Source organism: Quercus lobata, chromosome 5, assembly GCF_001633185.2.
Source record: "Quercus lobata isolate SW786 chromosome 5, ValleyOak3.0 Primary Assembly, whole genome shotgun sequence".
Lineage (NCBI taxonomy): Eukaryota > Viridiplantae > Streptophyta > Magnoliopsida > Fagales > Fagaceae > Quercus > Quercus lobata.
In genome coordinates, this window is record NC_044908.1 from 12,804,542 (window position 1) to 12,831,350 (window position 26,809).

General features: G+C 36.1%; 2 protein-coding genes across 5 annotated transcripts; one reads left to right on the forward strand and one right to left on the reverse strand.

Annotated features, from left to right (window-relative positions):
- Window positions 1-1,200: 1,200 nt before the first annotated feature.
- Window positions 1,201-10,012, reverse strand: LOC115988318 (mini-ribonuclease 3-like). 3 transcript variants are annotated; one of them, XM_031111848.1, is made up of 7 exons: window positions 9,720-10,012; window positions 8,741-8,871; window positions 7,816-7,905; window positions 7,209-7,261; window positions 3,775-3,877; window positions 3,019-3,136; window positions 1,201-1,433 (listed from the first exon to the last, which is right to left on the reverse strand). In XM_031111848.1, the coding sequence occupies exons 1-6, from the start codon at window positions 9,934-9,936 to the stop codon at window positions 3,023-3,025; spliced, it is 708 nt and encodes a 235-aa protein (XP_030967708.1). In that variant the 5' UTR covers window positions 9,937-10,012; the 3' UTR covers window positions 1,201-1,433; window positions 3,019-3,022. The 3 variants fall into 3 exon arrangements, with proteins under 3 accessions (XP_030967708.1, XP_030967706.1, XP_030967707.1); XM_031111846.1 differs by having other exon boundaries at window positions 3,014-3,136; XM_031111847.1 differs by having other exon boundaries at window positions 1,201-1,490; window positions 3,014-3,136.
- Window positions 10,013-13,443: 3,431 nt separating this feature from the next.
- Window positions 13,444-26,489, forward strand: LOC115988317 (DEAD-box ATP-dependent RNA helicase 20). 2 transcript variants are annotated; one of them, XM_031111844.1, is made up of 11 exons: window positions 13,456-13,623; window positions 14,542-14,807; window positions 21,474-21,653; window positions 21,767-21,928; window positions 22,122-22,276; window positions 24,133-24,225; window positions 24,635-24,720; window positions 24,823-25,049; window positions 25,848-25,890; window positions 25,984-26,081; window positions 26,214-26,489. In XM_031111844.1, exons 1-11 carry the CDS (start codon window positions 13,568-13,570, stop codon window positions 26,270-26,272), a joined length of 1,425 nt encoding a protein of 474 aa, XP_030967704.1. In that variant the 5' UTR covers window positions 13,456-13,567; the 3' UTR covers window positions 26,273-26,489. The 2 variants fall into 2 exon arrangements, with proteins under 2 accessions (XP_030967703.1, XP_030967704.1); XM_031111843.1 differs by having other exon boundaries at window positions 13,444-13,623; window positions 25,848-26,081.
- The last annotated feature ends 320 nt before the right edge of the window (window positions 26,490-26,809 follow it).

The window sequence follows — 26,809 nt, forward strand, 5'->3', positions numbered from 1 at the left end:
ATTTACTCGAGTAAAAAATCGTTGCTTGTATAATATCTTGGACGATACCTATTGTGCAAAAGCGAAAACTTATTACACGTGTATACACGTGTTTTATAACTAAAAATGTGAGTTTTTTTAGTGAGTTGAACCCACGTTTTTAGTTATAAAGCACGTGTGTAACAAACAGTGCTCTTGTGCATAACTAAAAATGTGAATTTTTTTAGTGAGTTGAACCCATGTTTTTAATTATAAAACACGTGTGTAACAAATAGTGCTCTTGTGTATAACAATTTGTATAAAACACGTGTGTAACAAACAATGCTCTTGTGCATAACAAATTGGATCGATAACATTGTGCCATTCCAACTAAAATTCACCTTTGTCTTTTAAAAATGATACCAAAACCCACCAACATTTTTATCATTATCACTAGTCCATATGCCATTAATTTGCTTTGGATGCCACCCAATTGCATTCATCGAAAGATGATTAGATGAAATAAGCTCCATGCTTCCATATATGCTCAATCCCAAATGTTTTGCAGCCGAACTCTTTAAGTTAAAATTTAGGCTAACATTCAATTTAGTCCCTTGATTTTTCCCTTAATTATCAAATTAACTCCGAAGATTTACTTTGTGTCAATGCAATCTCTCATTTTGTCCAAATATATCATTTAAACATTCAATCGCTATTTAACAAATCATGTTGTGGGCTCATTTTGACGAAGTGATGAACTAAATTAAGAAAAATTATATCTTAAGGACTAATTTGAAAATTGAAATAGAAGTAAAGTGACTAAATTGAATTTTAGCCAAAAATTTATATTATATCCTCAGCCCAAAAAACATAAAGGAGATATGTAGCATGCACACTGGAAACTATTCCATCATTATGCTAATGCTAACAAAGTAACACATTCAGGTTTTGCACTTCTTGTCACATAAATGTTCTTCAGGTCCCTATTTATTTCTCTAGGAGAAAAACCAAGTTTAAGGACGTTGGTGGTAAATCAGTAGCCAAACTAAGTATAAAATTGATTCCCTGTCAAAAGGCAAAATCAGCTGCTTGCAAATTGGATGTCCAAGGGCTCATACAAAAATATTGCAATAACATCCTAGAAGGTTGGCATTAGTTAAGTTGTATTACCCATTCAACTGCAACAAATGCAATTAGTAATTCCAATGAATTTTGGCATGAATGCATTAACAACACTTCATGTAATATGAGAAATTAAGCACTTTTCTTTAGATAAAATAGTACACAGAGAAAGTTTGATGCCAAATAAGCAATTTTGCTGGTTACAAACAGGTTCTAGCTCCAAGAGTAAGGCAACAAATTAATATTTTATCTGATCCTCTTCACCAGATGTAAAGACACAAAATGGGGTCTCTCAACATTCCATGTAAGCCTGGCTTCAATGCCATCTTCAAGTACATATACTCCTGGCTGGCCTGGACCAAGAAAGGAAAAAAGTTTGAAGATTAGTGAATTGGAGAACTATTGACCACCTGAAAAAGAAAACATAAGACTGATGGAATAGAACAGCCATGAGTAATAACACATGCAAATTCTCAGAAATTCCTTAAACATGATCCACCTTTGGGGAACACAGTGCAAATTCCATTTAATGTAGTTTTGCAGCTCCTCACATACATAAACTTTAAATAGATAATGCAGTATTGTACTATGGTAAGTAACAAATAACAACACGGCTTATGAGGATATAAGTGCAATGACGTGCACGAAAGCTTTTGTAAGTTAAAACACAATATTAAAAAACCTCCAAAAAAAACACAATATTAAAAAACCTCCAAAAAAACCCTTATCACTAGTTACCAAGATTGAAGAAGGGGGTTAACCTGCCACTGAAGCATCTTGATTCGCAAAACATCTACTAATGACTTTCGCAATGTCCCAAAAACGGTGTTGGGAAACATTGTCAAGAGTCGCTTCTCTTTACAGACCATATAAAAGGACACTTTCAAAATTTATCGTCTATAATTGTTGACAAAAGAGGAAGAAAAAGAGAAAGATATAATGCAAAAAAGACCCATATTTGTTGTGGCAGACACTCAGCTGATCTCCATGATTTGTAAGCTAGCCATACTTTATTACAAATGGAAGTTTAATCATAACTGCATATACCAAAACAAAAAGGAATTGATTTTATTCAAGATAATAGCTATTGATTTTAGTTGAATTGCCTAATGCAACAATCATAACTTAATAAGAATATTCCGTATATTCATCGTCTATACTCTATACCTCCAACTATGACAGAAGGGCAGCTTAAGGTTCAATAGTACAATGAAACGGCATCAGGATAATTTATTAAAAATAAAAAAAGGTGTATATAGGGAGTATACATATAAGAGAAACAGCAAAGCAAAACAAGAAAAGAAAAACAAAAACATGAGGCCAGCCGTAAATCAGAAGAAAATCATGGACACATAAACATTAGAAACCCGAAAGCAATAGCTACTATACAGGAGTATGTGATGCCGGAAGCACAAGGAAAGATTTATTTTAATTATTTTTGGATTCAATTATATTTTATTTTAGGTCCTGGTATTTAATTAGTTTTATTATAATTTCTATTTAAAGTCAAGGGAATTGTAGTAATTTAAATATAATTAGGGTTTACTATGTCAGTTGGGATTGGGATTTAGTAGTCCATACATGCAAAGTTTTGTACTCATATTGAGGGGGATTATTTTGAATAAAATTTCTATTGAAATTGTTCTAATTGGTGGTGCTGACTCCAGCCAACCCTAGGTGCTGACTCTGAGAGGTTTTCTTTTGCTTGCTGCTGGCTCCAAGAAGGCCTAGATGCTGACTCTTAGCTCCTGTATATTTATCTTCCTATTCTTCAATTTTCCTATCGTATTGTTTTGGTTTGTCTTGCATCAGTATGTACTAATAAAACAACTGGAGGTTAGCAGCATGGTGCAAAAGAAGCACCAAAATATAGGAAGGATACAATATATATTCCACTATTAACCAAAAAAAAAAAAAAATTTGAGCTCTGTACCTAACTATTTTACTTGCTCTTTGCTTCGTCCAAAACCAACTGCATAGAAGAATCAATTGAGAATCCCAACTTTAGCATGATTTCTTCCAAGCGTTTCACATTTGTTAGGTAGAGATAACCAACCTACAAAATATTTAGTCCATAAGTTTATGTTAATAAGCAAAAATCAACTTCCTAAATCATGATTCATGACTTCCTACAAGGATATCATACATACGAATTGGACAAGATAAATCAATTAAACAACTAGATGTCTATATAATACCATGCTGGACTGCCGAAGGTCACAGTCCACTGAGATAACAGATTGTATTTACATTAGAACTCAAAACATACTAATATGGTCATATGTGCCTTTTTTTTTTGGGTAATTTACACACGCATTTAGTGGGTCTTGAACCCAGCACCTCAACCTCCACCTAGCAGTTGCCAGGAAAGGAGGTGCCAACTGAGCTGAAGTTCATTGGCTCATATGTGTTTTTTTCTTTTTAGATAAGTATGAAAATGCTTGCCTTTCTGCTCACTATGAGAAGAAAAGATGTCATCAGGGTTCATTAACAAAGTTGTGTGGAGTAAGAGTAAAAATCTAATATGCTACTAATAGATATATTTCGATACAAGTTTTCATGGTGAAAATGTGTTAATTGTCAGCTTCCTCTCTGAACTAGCAAGTTTATATATAATAGAGCCCAGAATAAATGAATGTTCAGTTTAACATAGATCAACATTATGTGAAGAACACATAGGAGCATAGAACGTACTAATGTCTCCAGTGAAGATGCTCTATTATAAACTGCTGCACCAGCACGTTTTTTTGTACGTGTTTTAGCTGAACCAATGTTCTTTCCCCAGCGAAGAACATTCCTGCAATATAAATCATAAATACTGTGGGTTAAAATAGCAACTTCTGCACACAAAGAATCTGCCTGAAAAGTTTTATTGGTAAATTCATAAGAGCTTTAAGCAGATATCTCTTCTATTAGAAAAATTATACAAAGGGGTAGAACATGTACAAACGTTCTTATGGAAGAACAAATACGGGTTTGCTGGTAATGGGATTCACTCCTATTCTTGAATGCCTATTCACCTTCCACACAATCAGGTTTGCCATTTTTGTTCTATTGATAAGAGATCTAAGTTACTCATGGCCACACCATACTTGTTCAATACTATGGAACCCCCTTAAACGCATTTGTCCAACAAATCTATTGAACCTTGTACTTGGTGCATTACCCTTAATGACAACCTCACACTAATAAATGAAGTCCTTGTAATTAGTAGGTGCTGGAACAGCTTTGGAGATGTTACTAATTGAATTTTAAAGAGGAACACTGCTTGAATAGTTGAATTACAATCTAAATATTACACACAAATCACTTGAAGCTTGCATAAGATGCATGATAACTTTATGAGGTAGTGATGAAAACCCTTTTAATTGCTTCTGATGAACTCAAATCAGAAGTGAAACCATTGAGCTTAAAAGCCTGGATTCACTTCTTTTTTATTGTTTTACAAGTAAAATAATTTTATTAAGAAAAAGGTAGCAGTTTGAATGCATAATATGCATACCAAACTACACCAGAAGGATTACAACCTCAAGTTCAAAGAGTCTATAAAATGACAAGGAAAACTACCAAAAGCAGTCATCCATTCGTATAAACATCTCAGTCTGAAATAAAGATTTTTGATAACGTGATTCTGATACTCGACCCCTTCAAACGTTATGCTATTACACTCATGCCAGATTGCCCACATAACATTCAATGGAACCACCTTCAATATTTGAGCACTTCTATGATGATGGAATTTCCGTTGCTAAAATTAAAAAATCTGAGTCACCATCTTTGGCATAATCCAAGTCTTTGAAAGTTTACTTCAATTAATCATGTCACTATGTAAAATATATTCCTAAAGCACCATCTAAATGAGTTCAGGACTATCTACTTGCTTATGTAAGCAAATTTTTGGTGTTGACAGATGCATTTATAAACAGATTATCTAGAAGAATTCCATATATAATTCTCACTGGGGCTGATTCATATCTCAAGGTATTCATGTCTCCTTAAGCCACAAGACACTTAGCATTACATGATCTCCTTAATTCTAAGTCTATCTACTAACGAAGTGCCTAAGCTGTTCATTCATTCAGTTCCTACTTATTTTCATCTTCCACAGGAGAGCCCAAATCCTTCTCTTTTTCAATTCCTTGACCTCAGCAAGAATCTCTGAGTCTTTGGTAGTAGGTGCAATATCGAAGGAGTTTGGGTTATGGGCTGGAGCTTTATTCCCACTCCTAGTAGTCTGTCTTTAGTAGTTCTCTTGCAGAAAGGATAGAACATGATCCTAATTGTTCTTCTTGGATTGCTCCAGTACGATGGATCAAGAGGCTGCAGCTACACACCTAAGCCAGCAGAGGAAATGCAACATGATAGAGGAGTTTCCTACACCTTCTAATTGACCAGAAGCATCCAGCAGTGTTGTGCCAGTTTAAAATCTGATTCTAAGGGCTAAGGCTCTCCTTTTACCCCACCCATGACGGCCACAATGCACAATTATTGCCGATCCCAAAGACACATTTGGTTGAATGTCCACACCTGATCCACCTTCTTCACTTCCTACATTCACTTTTCTTCTCACCATCAATGGCCAAATGGTTAGCTTGAGAGGAGAGAGATTGAAGACAGAACAAGCAAGGGATGTCCATTTGATGCTAGTGCTGGGCATCAGACTGCTAGCTAGCTAGAAAGGTAAGGCAGCAAAACTGGGCTGTGAGCACGATGGCACTATGCAGTTGGGCAGGCTAGAGTCAATCTTGGTGGAAAGGCACAATGACATGTGGTTGGGGCAATTCCCCTTCTTCCTCTAATGAAATAGATTGGTCTTCCCACGTAATCAGTACTAGCACTTTTTATTTTGAAGATCTACTTAAGTACCAAAGGAGGACAAGGCTCCCATGCAAGGACATATGGCAGAATGCCAGTGTAGGTTTCAATTCAGTCTATGGTCTTGCCACTGGAAGTCGGAATCGGATAGCTAATCACTTACCCAACTTTAGTAAAGTGAGGAGTGAGTCGACTCAAATAAAATTGTCAGGAATCCGAACGACAGCACAACACAAGCCACCATAACTTTGAAAGCTCTGCTTTGCTGCAGATCCAACCACTTGACAAGCAAGCTATTACAACAAGTACCTAGAGCTTAAGGGAGTTGCGGAGTGGCAGTTCTTCTAATCTAGAAATCTGAATAAACTATACCACTACTAAATATAGTCAGACTAGGTCTTTGAGAGTAATCTAGCATAATGTGGGACCAGGAACCTTTTTTCTAATAAAAACATTAATTGCTTTTTATTTTTTTATAACAAAAAACTACAGATTTGATATTCTTTAAGAAGTCAAACATCAAATCAAAATAGAAGGAAGTTCTAACATTCACTCTTCCATCTTCAGTTGGTGTATTATGCACATCCCTAACAGCATTTGTGTGAAACATCAGCTAATCAATCCTATCAAGTAGCACTGAAAATAATATTCTATATTGGATGTCTTACTGCTTTTGCTGTCATTTTTCAGCACACAATGATTCCTAAGTTTTGTCAGTCAAATAGCCTTTTATGTGACCTAGAAAGGCTGATTAAAGTGCCTTAAAGTGCTTTTGTGCTTCGCAACTGCTCCTACCATTTACTTACCAAAGATTCTATGTTTAATGTTTCAAATATTTGTGTCCTTGAAAGTTCACACGAATGCATCCCTGCATCCTCATACCATATTTTCACTAGAATCAACTTTTCTCCTTCAAATGGCACGGCCTTGAACGGAAACCGAAACCCATTTAAGGCACTTACAAAGCTTTACAAAACATAAAAATATGTAGTGGCAACATCTAGGGTAGAAAACTTCTAGAATATTGGACCTAACACGTGAAAAGGAAGTTTCGTCTACATGGCATTGGGAAATGAGTAAAATTTTCAAACTGAAGATGGCTCCCAATGCTTAATTATTAAAATCAAGGATTGCAAGCTCACTAATTGATATAAAGAGCCCTATTAGCTACTGTTTTTTATGCTTCCAGCCCTCCACACAGAGAACAAAAGGCATATTAAAGAAGTTTTTGTATTTCATGATTCTTTACAAGATGAAGATTCATAGAGAAAAAAGTAGATAAATATTAAGAGGACCATAAACTCTTCTGTTACCTTTCTTCTTCTGATAAGTAATTATCATTAAGAAGTTTCTGGAGCAATGCATCCTGAAATGCAAAAAAAAAAAAAAAAAAAACAAATATTAAGAAGAAAAGAAATTATCCATTTCCATCTAACAAAGAAGAGGCAGAGCTTACAAGAACAACAACAAAGCCTTAGTCCCAAAAATTTTGGGGTCGGCTACGGATCCTCAACAGATTAGTTAAGGTCAGTCACATGTATTCTTTTTCCTCAATTCTATTCTATCTAAAGTCATATTCTTTGTACTTCCTTAATTGACAACCATACAAAAAGATTCTAGACTAAGGAAATAGTCCTACACATGTATATAACAAAAAAGATATCACTTCCATAAAAAAAAATAATAATAATAATAAATAAAGATATCAGTAACAGTGTGCCATGAAGATACAAAGTACTGCATAACACAGCAACATCATCTTCAGCACAGAAAGGTCCATGAAGATAAGTAAAAAATTACATATAAAAAAAACTCAATCACAACAATGACAACATATGGAACAAAGTCCTCCTAACACCATGAGCCCATGATAACGATTAATTAACTCAAATGTCCAGATGATGCAGGAAAAATTCATACTTGAGCTTCGCAACGTACAACTGCAGTCACTCGATCATTGAATTCTTCAATATTCAGAGGAGGGAACAAAAAGTGCCTGCGAGCATATAGCTGCATATTTTCAGAAATATTGGAAGTAAGACATGTAGGAAGATTAAGTTTCCATAGACAAATGATCGTGCTAGTCATTATATTTTAAACTAGGCACCTAATTGTTATGTATTTAGATATAGAAGCAATCCCTGACAACATATGCTTTCACAAGAAGGTATCAACTATATATTTCTAAGACCCCTTACATTGATGAGTTGTTACATAGGCGTCAAATTGCCCGCATATCTTTAAGATTGCAATCTATACTTCCCAAGGTAAATATACATCATAAATGCCTCCGGTTGAATTCCTTATCATGCATATACTGATGTGTGGTTCTATATCTCACCTCCACTAAAGCCCTTTGCACAACATCGTTCCTATGCTTCTTCACATATTTATCATTCATGTTATAAAACTATATATCTACGTCATTTGCTTTAGCATACACCACAGTTTGTTCAGAATTTGGAGGACAAAGTAAAAGGTATTTTTCTGTAAGCTCACATGAGCTGAAAGTGTAAAAGTCTGTTGCCATTACTGACTAGGATTTCATGGGTAAAATATTATTTACCAACAATCTGCAATAAGTCATAGCAGTAAGGTTGTATGGATCTGGTCAAGTCAAAATTCCATTCCAGGTAACATTTTCATTAAATGTGCCTTTAAATTATTTTCTACAATAGCAAATGGTTGTTAGCTCATGTCATCAACAATCTTTGTGCACCATGCAGTTCCTCATAACACACAATTCTAAAGACCTATTTCAACATTGAGCATATGTAACCACTGGTCCAGTTATAGTTGTTCACAAGTGGAGTATGGTACTACATAACTTGAGTCGTAAACAAACCTCATAGATGCAATCACCGATATATGCTAATGATGCTGCGTTGAACACAGATTGAGGCTTCTGCACTTTTGGAGGACTTGGCAACCATCGCTCGTAACCCAGATAAGATTCATCTGGCTCCACTTTTTCTTCTACAAATCAGAATTCCAATAATTTAAAATAAATAAATAAACCATTACAACAATGCTCAGTTCAAATACAAAGAAATCTATTGTTACTTTAAAAACCAGTACCATTGTTTTTTCCTTTCTAGAAATTGCCAGTAATATAAAAAAATAAAAACAGTTTCAAACTTCAAAACATTTAATTTTTAGTCGGAAAAAAATTGAATTAACATAATGGAAGAAATTTCTTAATATTTTCGATCACATGGGACTTCGCCAAAACCACCAAATTTTCATTCCATCTCCTCTGGTTTTTTTTTTTTGGGAATGAATATTTCCTCTGGTTTCTTACTAACCAAACCGCATTCTTAAGCACCCACCAGGGCCACCACAACAAAACTCCATACAATAAATTTGCTTGGAATTGAATTTGCCATTTTCCACAAAACCAAAAAAGTAACCCTCACTTCTCTCAGTAACCAAATAGAGCACATACAAAACAGATACCCCTTAAAGAAAATGTGAGTAACAAAAATTAAATACACTTTCATTTCCAAAATTTTCAATTTTTGGAAAGAACAATGGAATAAACAAAACAGAGAACTTTCTTGGATTTTTTCAATTTCATGGGGTTTCTCCAAGACCACCCAACTTCTCATTCACTTTCCTCCGGTTTCTTACTAACCAAACAAAATTCCTAAAACCCAATAAAACCCGGAATTCCATTCAAACAACTTGCTCTAATAGACTTAAATTTCCATCCCACAGAACCAAAAAAAAAACTCCAACTTTCTCAGCAACCAACCAAGCAGCGCACATGCAACAAAAAACCCATTAAAATACATGAAAATCCGGTACAGAGTGTAATAATATACCTACTGTGGAGCGTTTGAGAAGGTCAGCAGTTGGGACAGTTAAAGTGACAGTTGGTGGTGTCTGTGGTTGTGGGGTTTTAGCTTTGAGAGTGGTGTTGGGGTTTTTGGGGGGTTTTCGTGGGGCATTGGGGTTGTATGTAAGCCTCGGTTGCGTGTCCCATGAAGCTCTAACCGCTACTCTCACTCTCAGTGAAGGCACTGATGATAGTGTCTGCATTCTGTCTGAGTGTTTTGGAAAATTTGTGGGATAAGACTGGACTGAGTGGGAAGTGAGTATACGGGTATCCAGAATTTTACAGAAAATTATATTTGCACCAACAAATATAGTAGTATATATTATTACCAAAAAAAAAAAAAAAACTAGTAACATCAAAGAAATAAAATTTTCTAGTGAAAAATATAAAATTTTAAAATTCTAATCACAAAATGCTTATAATTTAAGCACAAATGGCCTATTCTAAAGTTATAGATTTTTTTTTTTTTTGTTTTTTAGTAAAAAAATTTTATTCAATCTTTTATTTTGAAAATATGCTTTATTTTAATATAAGTGTGACTGTGGCTTTGTTAGTTAAAATAAAATTTAATTTTGTGTCCTTAAATTTATTTATCTATTTTTTTTATAGAAAAATGTGCTTAATTTATTTTATTATTCACTTCAGTTAGCTAGAAAGATTTTTTTTGGAAGCATAAAAAATTGGTTATATGTATAAATAGATTATTATATGTATTTGTCTCTCTGGATAATCTTATAATTAAGCTAAAATACTAATTGGTTTCACTAAAAAAAAGACACCAACTAGTTTATAAAGTAAGTTTATTTGATGTTGCCTAGAAAACATCTTCACTCATTCAAACAGACACTAAATTGCATTAATTAATATTTGTTTAAATGTTTGTTAACATAATAAAATTTATTTTATATAACAATTAAACAAAAATTATATTCCCTAATGAAATTATCATAACAACTCTAAGCCCTTGTTTGGGATGAGAGAATTGAATGGAATGAAAAGAATAATTTTAGAATATTTTTCCATTTTCTTGTTTGAGAGTTTTAATAGAGAGAATGAGAAGTCTATTCCCTCTTTTAGGAGTTTAAGTGGAGGGAATGGAATGGGTAGGAGAGATCACTCATTCTTCTCTTTTCCCTTAAAATCTCAAATTTTTATTCATCTTGAAATTTGGAAGAATGGAAGGAAATGAAACTATATTTAATGAATTTTTCATTAAAACTCCCAAAATACCCTTATATATTCAACCATTTATTTTAAAATAGAGGTCTAATAGTAATATTGTCATAAAATGAATCAATTTCATTCCCTCTATGTTACTTCCAAATAAGGTTACTTACATTCCATTTCTTTATTTTAAAACATCCAATTAAGGTTACTTAATTCCATTTCATTCAATTTTTTTTCTCATTTATTTCCCTTATTTAAATACATTCCATTCATTTTTATTCTCTTATGAGTTATGATCATTCCATTCCATTCCCTTAACTCCCAAACAAAGGAAAAGTCATAATCCTGAACTATGCAGCGCACCATTTCACCCCACCCCTAATTCACTTACATTATATCATATCATTCATATGTGACAGAGCATATTTGTCACCCATATTTAAGCCTTTGATGGCGTTAAATATGCTCTATTTAGTCTAAGCCAATAACTCAAACACTCATCTCTTGAAAAAAAAAAAAAAAAAACCTCATACACTCCCATGAATGAACTAAGCAATAGTTGTGTGAATCACAAGTTCACAACATGCACACAACACATAATTTACAAGGGACAAAATTTAGTTACAAAATTAGTTATACCTTAAGGCTATAAACTCACTCAATAAAATAAATATTACTGCATATTTTGAAAATCTAACAATTGAATTGCATGTTCTTTAAACTCGTAATACATATGTCAAATTTTGTGTCAATTGGATATTATTTACTATCTGATCTAAAGCTTATATTTTATGCATAATTTTAAATTATAAAAACTTACAATTTAAAAATTTTATTGATGACATGGTTAGTTATCTTTAATTTTTTTTGAGATTTTGCAAGTATAGAGGATATAAGAAGAAGATGTAATCTAATAGTAGATTTGTCAAAATTCTCCTCTAATAAAAAGATATAAAGTAAAATTATAGCCTAAGGTTATAACCAATTTTATAAGTAAACTTTGTTAATTTTCAGGCACTTTCAACTTATATCACTTTACCATAAATCACAAAAGACATTAATGGGTCTCTTGCATTAAAACACTCACTTGGGATATGCCTTGTCAAATTCAACCACCAAAAGGCTTACAAAGCACACATGATTATGGAGTATATCCCACGGAAAATTATTAGGTATTCTGAAGTACCATAAATGCGTTCTCCTCCCTCTTACATAAATAGTGGTTTCCTTCATCAATTTAATTAGTGGGATCCATCATTTATGTAAGAGGAGGAATTATGCATTTATGGTACTCTGAGAGTACACAATAATTTCCCATATCCCACACTGTACACTTTGTTTTTTCCTCTTATAATTGTTATTGACACCTTCAACAGCTTAGGGATAATAATAATATGCAAGAAATAAATGTCAATAATGGTTACCAAGTAACTGTTCCTTGGACTTGCTACACAAATTAGTGACTTCCTTTGGGAAATAATACTTGCTATTCTAGAACATTTTCACATTGCCAAAACATCAACATGGTTGTTCCTACCATGTAATTTCACGGTAGCCAGAGCAGCTTATACAGTTATACCCATTGAGCAACTGATAAAGCCAAAAAAAAAAAAAAGTATTCCTAAATTTGGTATAATTGTATGTGACCACAGCAGTTTATACCTATTTAGAAATCGATAATTATGGGGTTTAGACGACTAGAAGTTGATAAATTCTTACAAAAGATATAATTCTTTATAAATTATGAGTAATATCACATACACAACCATTTTTATATATATATATATATGTTTCAAGGGTCATGCTAATGAATACACTTAGAGCAATAATTAATAATTTATTTTAGGAAAGTTTTGACACTATTTTTATAGAAAATAAAAAAAGTTGTAAAAACATTAATTTTTTTTTCTTATAAAAACTTTATTTAAATGGATTATTGACTATTACCGTAAGAACACCCATTAGCATTTTCTTTTTTTCAAAATGATTAATGTGGTAAATTAATATAATTTTTTTATGGGAAATTAATATTAATTTACTGCATAAACCAATCACCAACACAATTTATGTATTTACCATTTAAAAAAAATTATAATTTATATATAGACTTATTGATAAACTACATGGACACAAATTTTTTGACCTACACAAAGGTCAAAACTCCTCTTATATCATTTGACTGAAGGTAAAATTTGAAAAATTAAATATTAAATTATATGTTTTATTAATTCAATAGTTAAATGTTTAAATTTTAAGTTTTTGTGGTATAAAATTTTGTATAAAAAATAAGTTTATTGATTGAATAGTAAATAATATTAGATTTGAACGAAATTTGATATGTGCATTAAAAATTTAAAAAACATATAATCTAATGGTTAGATTTTCAAAATTAATGGTTTAAAGAGATTCATTCAAAACTATTTTTTTTTTTTGTTTATTATTACTTTTAAAATGATTATTTTTAATGTGTGACGGTGGATGTGAGTCCCACTCACACATGGCATGTCATTATTGGAGTATTCAGCCACAAGATACACAAAAGCGTAACTCTATCATCCAAAGTAACTCTCTTTGTCTCTCTGTCTCTCTCCCTCTACTCTCTTCTTCTTTCTTCTGAAACCCCTTTTCCTGATAACCTCACCGGCAGTAACACCATCCCCACACATCATGAGCCGCTATGACAGCCGCTCCGGTGACCCCTCCTCCTACCGTGACCGCAGAAGGTAACCCTCACCAACCCCATATCTCTCTCTCTCTCTCTCTCTCACACACACACACACACACACACACACAGACACACACTTGTATATTTAACTGTGTTTATGTGTTGCTTTGCTTAAATTCCCATGTGAGTTTCATTCATTTGTATCTAATTTCATTACATTTGAACCTAAATTTTGCCCCTTTACTGTGTATATCTCTAACAGACACAAAAACACACACATTCATATGTGTATGTATGTAAATTCATATCTGGGTTTCATTCATTTTTGCCTAATTTGATTTTATTTTGAATTTAAAGTTTGCCCATTTATTATCCCTCTCTGTTATGTGTGTTTGACTTGTTTTACATAATATTTGTTGAAATTGAGGTTTTTTGTTTTAGTGTGGAGTTTAAGTTTACTTAGTGATTCTGCCTCTTGTGGCTCTCTCAATTAGGCCCAGAATTAAGGCTCACTGTTTTGCTTTATCTTAGTTCTTATTAGAGTTTGTCTAAATCTAGTGTTAAGTCAATGGCTCAATAACAATCATTGGCTAGTTTTGTGAACTTTAGGTTTTGTTCAATGATTCTGCATTTGCTCTCTTTCCATTGTGTCCAAACTATGGTCTGTTTGGATTGAGGGGGAGGGAGGGGGAGTAGAGTAGAGTAGAGTAGAGAAGAATTGGCCCAAAATTAGTTTATTTTCAACCAACTCTACTTTACTCCCCTTCCTTCCCCCCTCAATCCAAATGGACTGTAACACTTATAACTTTCTTCAAGTTCATTTAGCTTTTGTATATATATTATTTTGTTGAACAACCCATTTTTGTAAACTGCTTTGTTTTGATACTTGTTTCTTATATTGAATTTTATATAAATATGCCCGTATGTTGAGTTAATATCATGTACTGATCAATTCTCTACAAATATATTCCTTTAGTGATTCGGGTTTTGGTGCATACACGGGCTATGGTGGCTCAGTTCGGTCCTCATCGAGCAGAAATAGTTATGAAGTTGTAGAGTCACCAAGGAAGTTGGATTTGGATGGGTTGACTCCTTTTGAGAAGAACTTCTATGTTGAGTCACCAGCGGTGGCAGAAATGTCAGATAGGGAGGTTGAGGATTATCGGCTGCAAAGGGAAATTACTGTTGAGGGCCTTGATGTTCCAAAGCCTGTCAAGAGTTTTCGTGATGTTGGGTTTCCAGGTAACTTAATTTAGGACAAAGACCCTTTCTTCATTGTTTGAGGGTTTTTAAATGTTTCATTTAGCATATACATGAGTTAGAAGAAGCACAAAATTTCAAAATAAGACATCGAATAACTTTTTATCTTGCGTGTCCATTTGGCATGAGCTTATTTAGTTTTTTGCTAAAAGTGTGCTAAAATATACTTGTACTTTGAAAAAGTGAGGTTTTAAAAAGTTGTACATAAAAGCTAAAAGTTAGCCAAATAATCTGGACATAAACGGACTCACAACATCTGTCTTTCACTTCTACCACCTAGTCTGGATAGTCCCTTGATGTGATCCTGAAGAAAACGCCAAAGATGGAGTAATTGAATGACACACCCTCTTAGTGAAAAGTAATTTCTTCACTAAAAAAAACTTCATAATCCACATTGAAAATTTTGGTAGGAATACAAACACATGGTTTCTGTGTCAGGATATTTCACCATATTAGTTCTTCTGAGATTGCTATTGCACTGTCTAAGTGTTAATCATGGAGGTTCCCTGCAAAATTAATCATCTAATGCATCACATCTGCTTAGTTGTATCACCTTCTTGTTTGCACCAACTTCTTGATTGGTTATGTCAATTCTTATGATAACTAAGTTGTGCTGAAAATTTACTTATCAAGAAAAAAAGTTGTGCTGAAATTTTTTTTTTTGATAAGTAAGAAGAAAATATTATTAAAAAGGGAAAAGCATTAAAATACAAAGGGTTCACGGTAGTGAACAAAAAGACAAACAGCCACTAAGAAAAACTAAGAAAAACTAATAGACGAAAGGAATTCCATAAGGGTAAAACAATCCGAAAAACCCCAACACCGAGACCAATCAAAGAGGGTCCGTTGGCACAACTCTATTAACTGAGCCACAGTTTTCCCCTTATTCTCAAAAGAACGCCGATTCCGTTCAGTCCAAATATTCCACATTAAACAACCTGGAACTAGATTCCAAATATCGGAGCTATGCTTCCCAAGCCAATGGTACCAACAAAATAATAAGTCCGCTACTGAACCTGGCATGACCCACTCAATCCCAAACAACCGAAGCATATGAGTCCACAGAGAATGAGTTATCAGACAGAAAAGTAACAGGTGATTCACAGATTCCTCGTTACAACAGCACATACAACAACGATTCACCAAAGGGCGACCACAAAGCATAAGGTTATCCAAGGTAAGGATCTAACCATGAGCTGCTATCCACATAAAAAATGCCACCCTTTTAGGAACCTTGACTTTCCAAATGCCCTTCCAAGGGAAAATGGAAGGAGTTGCATTTTGAATCTTATGATAGAAAGACCGAGTATCAAACTTCCCATTTCCATTAAGCCCCCAACGAAGCCTATCACCCCCATTACCCCTAGGGATCCGGGTTTGGATGAAATGAAGAAGGGAATAAGAAGCTGCTAACTCCCAATCATTGAAATCCCTAAAAAAGCTTAAACTCCACACTCTGTCGTTATCACCCACTAAAGGGCTTAACACTTCAGAAACATAAGCTTCTTTATTAGCAGAACACAAATATAACTGGGGATAGAGAATCTTAAGAGAGACATCTCCAGTCCATTTGTCATGCCAAAAAAGAATACGGGAACCATCCCCCACTACAAAAGACAAATGCTTAGCAAAACTTTCCCACCCTTCACTAATACTCCGCCATAAACCACAACCATGAGCCCTTCTGCAAACTCTAGAACACCAACCCCCTTTCGCCTCCCCATATTTCATGGCTATGACCCTTCGCCATAGATGAGAGATTTCATGGCCATACCTCCAAAGCCATTTCCCTAATAGAGCTTGATTAAAATACACCAAATTCCGAATTCCCAGACCACCCAACTCACGCGGACGGCATACCTTTTCCCAAGCCACCAAAGGATATTTGAAACACTCAACTGACGAACCCCATAAGAAATTCCTCTGAATACATTCCAACCTAGTCGCCACAGCTTTAGGGATAGTAAAAAGGGAAAGGTAATAAGTCGGAAGGCTTGAAAGGGTACTTTTCAACAATGTGAGTCTACCACTCTTAGACAGGTAAAGCCTCTTCCAGCCTGAAAGCTTCTTTTCCAACCTCTCAAGAATCGGATTCCAGATAGCAGCTGTCTTATACAAAGAACCCAACGGCATACCCAAGTAAATTATAGGCAAACTGCCCACCCTACACTGAAGAATAGTAGCCAAAGACTGGATGTTGCTCACCTCCCCAATAGGGACAATCTCACTTTTCCCCACATTCACCTTCAATCCAGTAAAAACTTGAAAACAGGTCAAAACCAGCCTAATGGAAAAGATCTGCTCTCTTGAGGCATCACAAAAAAGAATAGTATTATCAGCAAATAGAAGGTGAGAAATACGAATACCAGTATGATTATTTGGACCCACATGAAAACCCTGAATGAGACCACCTTCCTCAGTTTTCTTCAGGATACGACTTAAAACCTCCATGATCAAAAGAAAGAGGAGAGGAGACAATGGGTCTCCTTGTCTTAGACCTCTAGAGCTACCAAAGAAACCAGTAGGAGATCCATTAATCAAAACTGAGAATCGAACGGTAGTGATACAAGTCTTCAGCCAACTCCTCCATCTACCCCCGAAACCCATCCTCTCTAACAGATAAAACAAGGAGTCCCAATTCACATGGTCATAAGCTTTCTCGATATCTAACTTACAAACCACCCCTGGAGCACGACTCTTCAATCTACTGTCTAGACATTCGTTAGCAATAAGCACTGAGTCCAAAATCTGCCTGCCACCAACAAAAGAATTCTGCGATTCCGAAATGAGTTTATCCAACACTAGCCTCAATCTGTTAGCCAGAACTTTAGACAAAAGCTTATACACACTTCCCACTAAGCTGATAGGCCGAAAATCTTTGATATTCAAAGCATTATTCTTTTTGGGAATCAAAGAAAGAAAAGAAGCATTCAGAGACCGTTCAAACTCTGAGCTCCTATGAAAATGATCAAAAAAAGCCATAACATCTGATTCCACTACATTCCAGCATTTTTGGAAAAATGCCATAGTGAAACCGTCAGGACCTGGGGCTTTATCGCTCTCCATCTCTTGAAGAACCTTAACTACTTCCTCCTTAGAAAAATCCCTCTCTAGAATAAGCCTCTCATCCTCCTCAATGCAAGCAAACTCTAAGCCGTCCATAGAAGGGCGCCAAGTATCTGACTCAGAGTACAAACTCTGATAAAATTGAACCACCTTAGACCGCACCACTTCCTCATCCTCATAAAGAACACCATCCACCTTTATACCCCGAATATGGTTAGTTCTTCTATGGGAGTTAGCAATCCGATGGAAAAAACGAGTATTATTGTCCCCCTCCTTCACAAATAAAATCCGGGACTTCTGTCTCCAAGAGATCTCCTCCAAAGAAGCAAGATGAGCAACCTCACTTTTAATCTGACATCGCCTAGTTTGATCCTCTTGAGAAAGGCCTAACGAGTCCTCCTTAGCATCCAAACCCAACAGTTCAGATAAAAGACATTTCTTCCTAAAGGCCAAATCCCCGAATTCCTCCTTATTCCACCTTTTCAAATCTTCTTTTAGAGCTTTTAATTTTCGAGCCAGAATAAAGCTTGGAGAACCCACAAAGCAATACCCATTCCACCATTGCCGAACCCTCTCTACAAAACCCTCTTCTTTCAACCACATATTCTCAAACTTAAAGGCACCACGACCTTTATTAACACTACCAGCCACCACCAATAGAGGGCAATGGTCAGAAACAACACGAGGGAGTACCCTTTGAGACACATTCCCAAAATGATCTACCCAATCCACCGATGCCAAGGTTCTATCGATTCTTGACATACATTCTATCCCTGAATCTCTAAACCAAGTAAACGATGCCCCTTCAAGAGGTAAGTCCACAAGATAGTTAGCCTCAATGAAATCTGAAAAAGCAAACATAGCCGGGCTAAAAGCCTCACAGCCAAGTCTCTCACTCGGATATCGAATGATATTGAAATCCCCAATCACACACCATGCCGTATCCCACCTAGAGTGCATCCTAGAGAGTTCCTCCCACAGAGCACCCCGCTGACTATCATTATTAGGACCATACACTCCTGAACAAGCCCAAACAAAATCATCTACAACCCCCTTCAATAAAACATTTACAGAAAACTGACCAATAGCACAATCAACCTTTTCATAAACTCTCTTATCCCAGACCAGTAACACCCCCCCTGCAGTGTTGACTGCATCTAGAGCAACCCAGTCTAGGAACGGACTACCCCAAAGGCTTCGAACAATAGAAGAGCTTATAGAAGCCAGCTTTGTTTCTTGATAGCAAACAATATCACACTTCCACTCCTTAAGAAGATTTTTACAAACTTCCCACTTCTGAGGATTGTTTAATCCCCTAACATTCCAAGATAAAAGCCGTAAATTCATTTAACACATGTACTCAACCCCATGCCTACTGAGGAATCTCTGTTCCTCCCCTTAGATGCTGCCCCCTCATAGTTGACAGATGAAAACAAACCTTTAAGTTCCCTTAGCCCTTTCTGCCTTGAACTCACAATATCATTGGAAGTCCCAACATTTACAACATCAATGCAATCTTGTTCAAGGAGACGAAACAAGGCCAGACATTGATCTTCATGCTTTACAATAGGAAAACCCACTATTCTACAAAAACTTTTCATCAGGCTGCATACCCATTTCGAATTTTTTACCTCTAACCCCCGAACCTCTTCCTCATCGACTTCCTGGATCACCTCTAACTCCTTATGTTCCATGGGATCCCATTTAGATATAGGTGAACACTCCAAAAAGCCACTCTCATCCTCCCCTTGAGAAGAGCCACTAGGATTAACTTCCCTTTGCTTCCACTGAAGCATAAAGCACCCAGACCCATCTTGAACCTGCTCAGTCCCATCCTGAACTAGTTTTTCTCCCTTCTCCCTTGATATCTCCATAGAATTTTTTAACTCCCCAAAACACAAGTCCATCTCGCTAACCAGGCCCAACAGAGGAGAAAACTAGTTTTGGGTTGCTCCCTGATGCCATTGAGGCGAAAAAAACTCCTTCCCAGATTCCGTCGGCCTCGACAACCTCCCTCCGACGAAATCCCCAGCCATCGGAGACTGGATCTCCTCGCCGATGAACCTAGTCTCGGCATTTTCCGGCGCACCGGTCGCTCTGGTCGACGGTGAGACCACCGAGACGACATGCACAGGGTCGCCGGTGAGGGTAGAGGCGGCGCGATCCAGTTCCGGCACCGTTGCTGACACCGGTGGCTCTGGGTCTCCACCCCCTCTCCCGTTCGAGCTCTCGCCCGCTACCCACGAAGCCTGGGCATCAGACTCCACATGAAGAAGGCTGGGCTTGACCAAACTACCCTTCAGTTGAAAAGCCTTGTGCACCTTGGGTTGGGCTACAACAGGCCCACCTGGCTGTTTTGTTACTTCTGGCCCATCACTAAACACCTTGGGCCAGCTGTGCACCTTATCACCCAGCCAAGTCACAGAACGTCTACCATTCTCAGACTTACACACTTTCAACGCCAAGGTAGCAGGAGTCATCTTAAATTGAAAAGCCCGCATGGGTCTGCCAGAAAAAGCTGAAACATTGCCTTTTATAACTGAAACATTTTCTATACGTTTTCCATGCATCACGTTCTGCCCCAAAAATGTTTCAATTTTTTCAAAATTTCTGATCTTTTGCTGATTTCCATAATTAGATAAAAACTTCCCACTCTGGTCACCACCAGCAAGTTTACCACCCCTACCACCATTATTAAAAGAACCTTTGGCCAGAGATAACGGTTCAGCACCAGAGCAAAAATTCCTAAGCTCTTTCTGAAACAAAGACCAGCCAGCTCTATTAGAGCTTGCTGGTATCATTATACAACCTCTCCTAGATCCTCCGAAATAAACTGTAATAACAACAAACAGACCAGCTTTGTTAGCTTTCCCACAAAACTCTAATAACTTCCCATTCTCCCTAAATCTCTTACAAAGTAAACCATGGCCAGGCACCCAATCTCGTATATCCTCAAGACAAGTAAGTATCCACTCCAAGCCCTTACGACCAACCCAAATCGAGCTCTTAACATTCCTATGTGTCTCAAGTAAAGAATACGAATCAGACCACCCTCCATCAAAAGAAAAAGAAAAATGTTTAGCATCAATATGAAAAGAGCTCTTGCTGCCTCCAGAAACAGAGGATATAGGTTTGGGTGGGATGTTAAGAGAGGTTTCAATGGTGGGAAAACTTGGTGTGGTAAAAGGTGCAGGTACAAGAGTAGGCCTTTTAGGCAAAACTTGGTTAGGCCCCTGAGGTGGTGGGGAAGGGGAGGGCAAAGGCAAAGGTGGAGGAGTGGGATAAAGATATGGAAAAAACCCAAACTGTGGAGGGAAGCAAAAGGGGGAGGGAGAAGGAAGATGTGAGGGTGGCAAAAAAGGAAAGAAGGAAGTTGATGGTTGAGGGAGGGGGAGAGGGAGAGGTAGAGGGTGGGGTGGAGGAGGTGGGTGGGGGGGAGCAAGATTCATGACTCAAAGCTGAGAGTTTCTGTTTCTGTCTAGTTTACCCTTTCTGAAATTTAGTTGACTTATCCTCAACTTGCAAGTTATTTTTTTTTTTTTTGACATTGGTGAGATAATGTTTATTCCTACTTGTCAACAGATTATGTTATTCAAGAGATTACAAAAGCTGGCTTTGTCGAACCTACCCCTATTCAAGCTCAAGGATGGCCAATGGCTCTAAGGGGCCGTGATCTAATTGGTATTGCTGAAACAGGGTCAGGGAAGACACTTGCCTACCTGTTGCCTGCCATTGTCCATGTTAATGCCCAGCCTATTCTTTGTAAGGGTGTAATGTTTGGGTTGATTTATTCTTAATATGATCTTGATATGCCTCTGTTTATATTTTGTCAATCTCTGGAAATATGTTTCATTGATCACCATTATATTTTTCAGCTCCTGGAGATGGCCCAATTGTTTTGGTATTAGCTCCAACCCGTGAACTTGCTGTTCAAATACAAAATGAATGTACTAAATTTGGTGCATCATCAAAAATTAAAAATACATGCATATATGGTGGGGTTCCAAAGGGACCTCAAGTTCGTGATCTTCAGAAAGGTAGGTTGTCGATTGAGTTTTAGAGAACTTTTCATTTCTTGCTGTATTTTGATTTCCATAGACTCTCTCCTGTGATAGGTAGTTACTATGTGAGTTGACATAGCTATTTTTTATTACTTTCATGTCTAGGTTTATATAGTTGCTTACTCTTTTTGATTTTGTTAATGTCAAATTTATTCCTTTTCTGGACCAGGCGTTGAAATTGTAATTGCGACACCTGGGAGGTTGATTGATATGTTGGATTCGCATCATACAAACTTGCGAAGGGTTACATATCTTGTGTTGGATGAGGCAGATCGGATGTTAGATATGGGTTTTGAGCCTCAGATTCGAAAGCTTGTTTCTCAGGTTTGAATTGTGCCTTGCTGTTTGAAACTTATGTCATGATCATTACTGTACTTTTATCTCTGTTACAAAAATAATTTTTGACAGATGATTGTTTCCCCTAGCTCTCATATTTCCTCTTCGTTATGCCTTTCTGTCTCCTGCTTTCATTTATGGATTAGATCTGTTAGAAAAGAAGGGCAGATTAGCAGATGTCTGATCTGAAATAGCTTGGCTGAACTGAGTTCTTGAACAGTGTGGAAGTTCTAATTGTTGGTTTAGAATCCCAATTTGACTTCTAGTACTTAATTGCAGGTCTTGTCCAATAGAACTTAAACTTGTAACAAGAACTTATTAGATTATTTTTTGTGTATATATATATATATATTTTTTTTTTGGAGTTTTTGAAGGCCATATCATTAATGAAGCCTCTTGCTTACTTCCCTACCAAAGAGAAGATATGATATAGACAATAAAGAGATTGAGGAAAAGCAAGATTAAAAAAAAAAAAAAGATAGATTTGTGGTTTCGTTTAGATGTGGGACCTTCTTGGAACATTTCATAGGCTACTTTAATTAGTATTGAGTTTTAGTACTAAGTTTCTTCAGGATAGAAAGCTATTGGTTTAGTTTTAATTAATTTTTACTGGAATAAATCTTATAAAAGAATACATGTGGCCTACTTTGACTAATCTATTGAGAATCCGTAGCCAATCCCAAAAAGGGACTAAGGCTTGCTTGTTGGTGTAGAATAAGGGCAATCTGTTAAATTCCATTTTTTGAGGAATGGCTGTTCTTGTCTCTACCAAAGGCCTACGAGTCTTATGTTGTGTTTTGAGTCATTTTTGTATTTGGTTTAGAAGTTCTAAAGTACCTTTTCTAGTTATTAGTAGTCATAGTGTTTTTTTAGGAGTCCTAGTGTTTTAGGAAAAGATTTTGGATTTAGTAATTTCCCTTATTTTAGTCAATAGCATTCATAGTGAGATTGATTTTAATAAAATTCCAGAAGCTTATTTTAAGGTTTAAGGAGTGTTGAGGGTGTGATTGCCTTGTGATTGTTTCGGACAACATAGGTATGGTTGCCTATGTGGTTGTGTAGTGTTTATCTTATTTCTTGTTCAACCCACTATTTTAACACCTAACAGCCATCAAACATATTCAAAATTCAATATTTTTATTACTGAAACCTACCTAAGAGAGTGTAAATCATTGGTTGAATTTTCAAATTTTCACTAACAAGGGAAAATCTCTAAACACTGCTTACCCTCCAGTATTTTGCTTAATTTTGTTGCCTATTCATGATATTAGCCATATACTCTTGTTTACTTGAAAAGCCATTGGCTTTAAAGACCATAGTTACCAACATTTAATTATATACATGCACATACTTGTTAGTATTGTGCAATATGTATAATATGAATAGTAGGTATCATAGGCGTGTATTGACCATGCTTATGAATCTGAGGATACATATATATGTATTGTATGAATCATATTGATTGTGTACGATTTATAGACATGTGAGTTTAAATTGGGTTTTTTTCTTAAAATTTGTGCTTTGACTCGAGTCCAACTAGTGATTGGACTTGTTTTTAACAAACAATTATGGGATACTTGGTTGAGGCCAATAAAATAATGTCCATGTAGTTTTTTAAATTTAATTTAATTTTATAATTGTTTATATTTAATAAATGCTTCATTCTAGGATTGACCCTGGTCCTGGGATACCGATTGCTTTAATGATCACTTTGTAATGTTTATGCCCAGTTGCAAGTAGTACAAATGTGGTATTTTGAAGATGCCAGCTAATCCACTGTTAAGTATCACTGATGGCAATGCAATGGGCCCTTTACTTCCCTGCTAATGTTTTGTTCAATGCAGATTCGCCCAGATCGTCAAACTTTGTACTGGAGTGCTACCTGGCCTAAAGAGGTTGAACAACTTGCTAGGCAGTTTCTTTACAACCCGTACAAAGTAAGGTGCTCTAACTTAATTTTGCTACTGCCTACCGCAGTTGTGGGATTCTTTCTGTTAGGATATATTCTTTTCTGTGTTTCGTTTTTATTTTTTACTTTTGATGTGTGTAGTTGCCAGTCATAACTCATATGTCATTTTACTCGTTTTGAGGCAGCTTGTTTTTTGTGAATTTTCTCCTACTCCTCCCCCCTCTTTCCTTTTTCTTGAAACTGAGGGTAATTTCCACGGTCTAATGGCTTGGTTTGTAATTGCTAGAGTTCTGGAGGGCATATGCCCTTCTTTTCTTTTCTTTTTTTCCAAAAAGGGCATATGCCCTTTTTGAAAGTTCCTGCTTTTGTGGTATGTGTATCTGTTTGTAATGTGCGATTATGTTATGTGATTGGCTCTTATCTTGGACTTTGCATAGGTGATAATAGGATCTCAAGATTTGAAAGCTAACCATGCTATACGCCAGCACGTTGACATTGTTTCTGAAAACCAGAAATATAACAAGTAGGCCCCATTTCTATTTTGTTCTTGTATATTCTAATTTCTTCAAGATCTCATCATATGAGATTTGATGTGGTCATTTTACTGATAGGTTTGATTTTCCAGATTGGTTAAATTGCTGGAGGATATCATGGATGGCAGCCGAATATTGATCTTCATGGATACCAAGAAAGGATGTGATCAGATTACCCGGCAGCTTCGCATGGATGGCTGGCCAGCTCTTTCAATTCATGGAGATAAAAGTCAAGCAGAGAGGGATTGGGTCCTCTCAGAGTTTAAAGCTGGCAAGAGTCCTATAATGACTGCTACGGATGTTGCAGCTCGTGGTTTAGGTATGGAGATAAAACTCTTAAAGCTTGTTCAAAGACTTGATAGAAATTCTATTTTAGTACAGGAAATTGTGTTGGTAAACGATTTACTAATAGCACTCATCATCAGCATCTCATTTTGGAAGGAAATTATTATCTGATCTTCTTGTTGTCCCTAATTTAAGTCTTCTTTTAATTTTATTGGATGGGCTTTATGGTATAATCCACCATTGGATTTCTTCCCTTTGAGCTGTATCTTACATTATTATCTTTCAAGCGGTTTTTTAAGGAACATTTTTAGTATTAATCATGTTTTCATTGATAAAACAGATGCAAACCATTTCACTCAGCTCTTTGCTGCGTATGTTGGATATTTACCTTTATTTTTATTTGCACTCATTTGTTATGTTTTCTATCCTAATGCCTGTACTCTGTTATTTTGAAAGATTCATTTTTTTAGTTATTGCTTTGCTATATTTAGTGGTCTCTAAATTGTCTCATGAACACCTTTTTTTTACCTAAGTTGGTGTTATTTGTCACATGGATCCTACTTGTATGTTTGTTTGAGCCACTTGTTTTCATGTCTATGGATGTTGGATATTGCCCTTGAACACTTCCCCTCTGTGCATAATTGTTGCCAGAATATGGTTTATGGGGGTATTCATCTGACATTTTGTGTTTATTTGCTACAACAACACACTAGCATACATGCAGAAATGTGTTGAGATCATAGATTCTCTTATCTAAGTAAGCTTCTGATGTGAGAAATTGTTGGCCTAATGCATTTCTTATAACTTATAATGCTCTTTTGTTTTGTGGCAGATGTGAAGGACGTGAAATATGTGATAAATTATGACTTCCCTGGATCCCTTGAGGACTATGTTCACCGTATTGGTCGAACAGGAAGGGCTGGGGCAAAAGGAACTGCATACACTTTCTTCACCGCTGCAAATGCTAGATTTGCAAAGGAACTCATCAGCATACTTGAGGAAGCTGGACAGAAGGTCAGTCCTGATTTGGCTGCAATGGGGCGTGGTGCTCCTCCTCCCCCGTCAGGTTAGTTGGCTAGCTTGAATATTCTTAGACGTGCACACATACACACGTGCACGCTTGTCGTGGTGTTTACATGTATGAGTGCATGAATTTGATTACTAAAACTGACTGTTTCAATGAATATCAACCAACCAGGTCATGGGGGTTTTCGAGATCGTGGGAGGGGTCATGGTAGTGGTCGCTCATGGAACTAACTATTGAAGGTAAACCAGTTCTCACGTTGTATTTTGGAGGGAAACATTTAACATGTATGATTAGACGATAGGAGTTTAAATGTCTTTTTTCATTTATGTTGAATTTTTGTTCAATTACGTAGAGGACTAACTGTAGTTAGTGTTGGACTATGTAAGATAAAACATTTGTTTATATCATTAAAGGTTTTGAGGAAGAAGATAAACAATTGTATTTTCATTTTGCTTTGCCCTAAAGTAGTGGAAGTATGCACAAAAGAAAGTTTACTTCAACACTAAGCATCTCATTAGGTTGGTATCAAAGCAACCCTGGTTTGGATCGTTGGAAAGTTGCGAAAAATGTTGAGATACTTACAAGGAACCGATGATATTACAGGTTGACTTACATGCATATTAATCAGTTGGAGGTGACTGGTTACCCAAATGCGAAAAAGGTCGAGATACTTACAAGGAACCAATGATTACAGGTTGACTTACATGCATATTAATTAGTTGGAGGTGATTGGTTACCCAAATTCTGATTTTACCGGGATGTGTAGA

Excerpts from the sequence above, each read along its gene's own strand:
- LOC115988318 (XM_031111848.1), bottom strand. The coding sequence starts at position 9,936 with ATGCAGACACTATCATCAGTGCCTTCACTGAGAGTGAGAGTAGCGGTT. Across the intron at positions 8,872-9,719 it reads TCTCAAACGCTCCACAGTAG|AAGAAAAAGTGGAGCCAGAT; the intron begins GTATATTATTAC and ends TCTGATTTGTAG. Across the intron at positions 3,137-3,774 it reads CATCTTCACTGGAGACATTA|GTTGGTTATCTCTACCTAAC; the intron begins GTACGTTCTATG and ends AATATTTTGTAG.
- LOC115988317 (XM_031111843.1), top strand. The coding sequence starts at position 13,568 with ATGAGCCGCTATGACAGCCGCTCCGGTGACCCCTCCTCCTACCGTGAC. Across the intron at positions 14,808-21,473 it reads TCGTGATGTTGGGTTTCCAG|ATTATGTTATTCAAGAGATT; the intron begins GTAACTTAATTT and ends ACTTGTCAACAG. Across the intron at positions 25,050-25,847 it reads TGTTGCAGCTCGTGGTTTAG|ATGTGAAGGACGTGAAATAT; the intron begins GTATGGAGATAA and ends GTTTTGTGGCAG.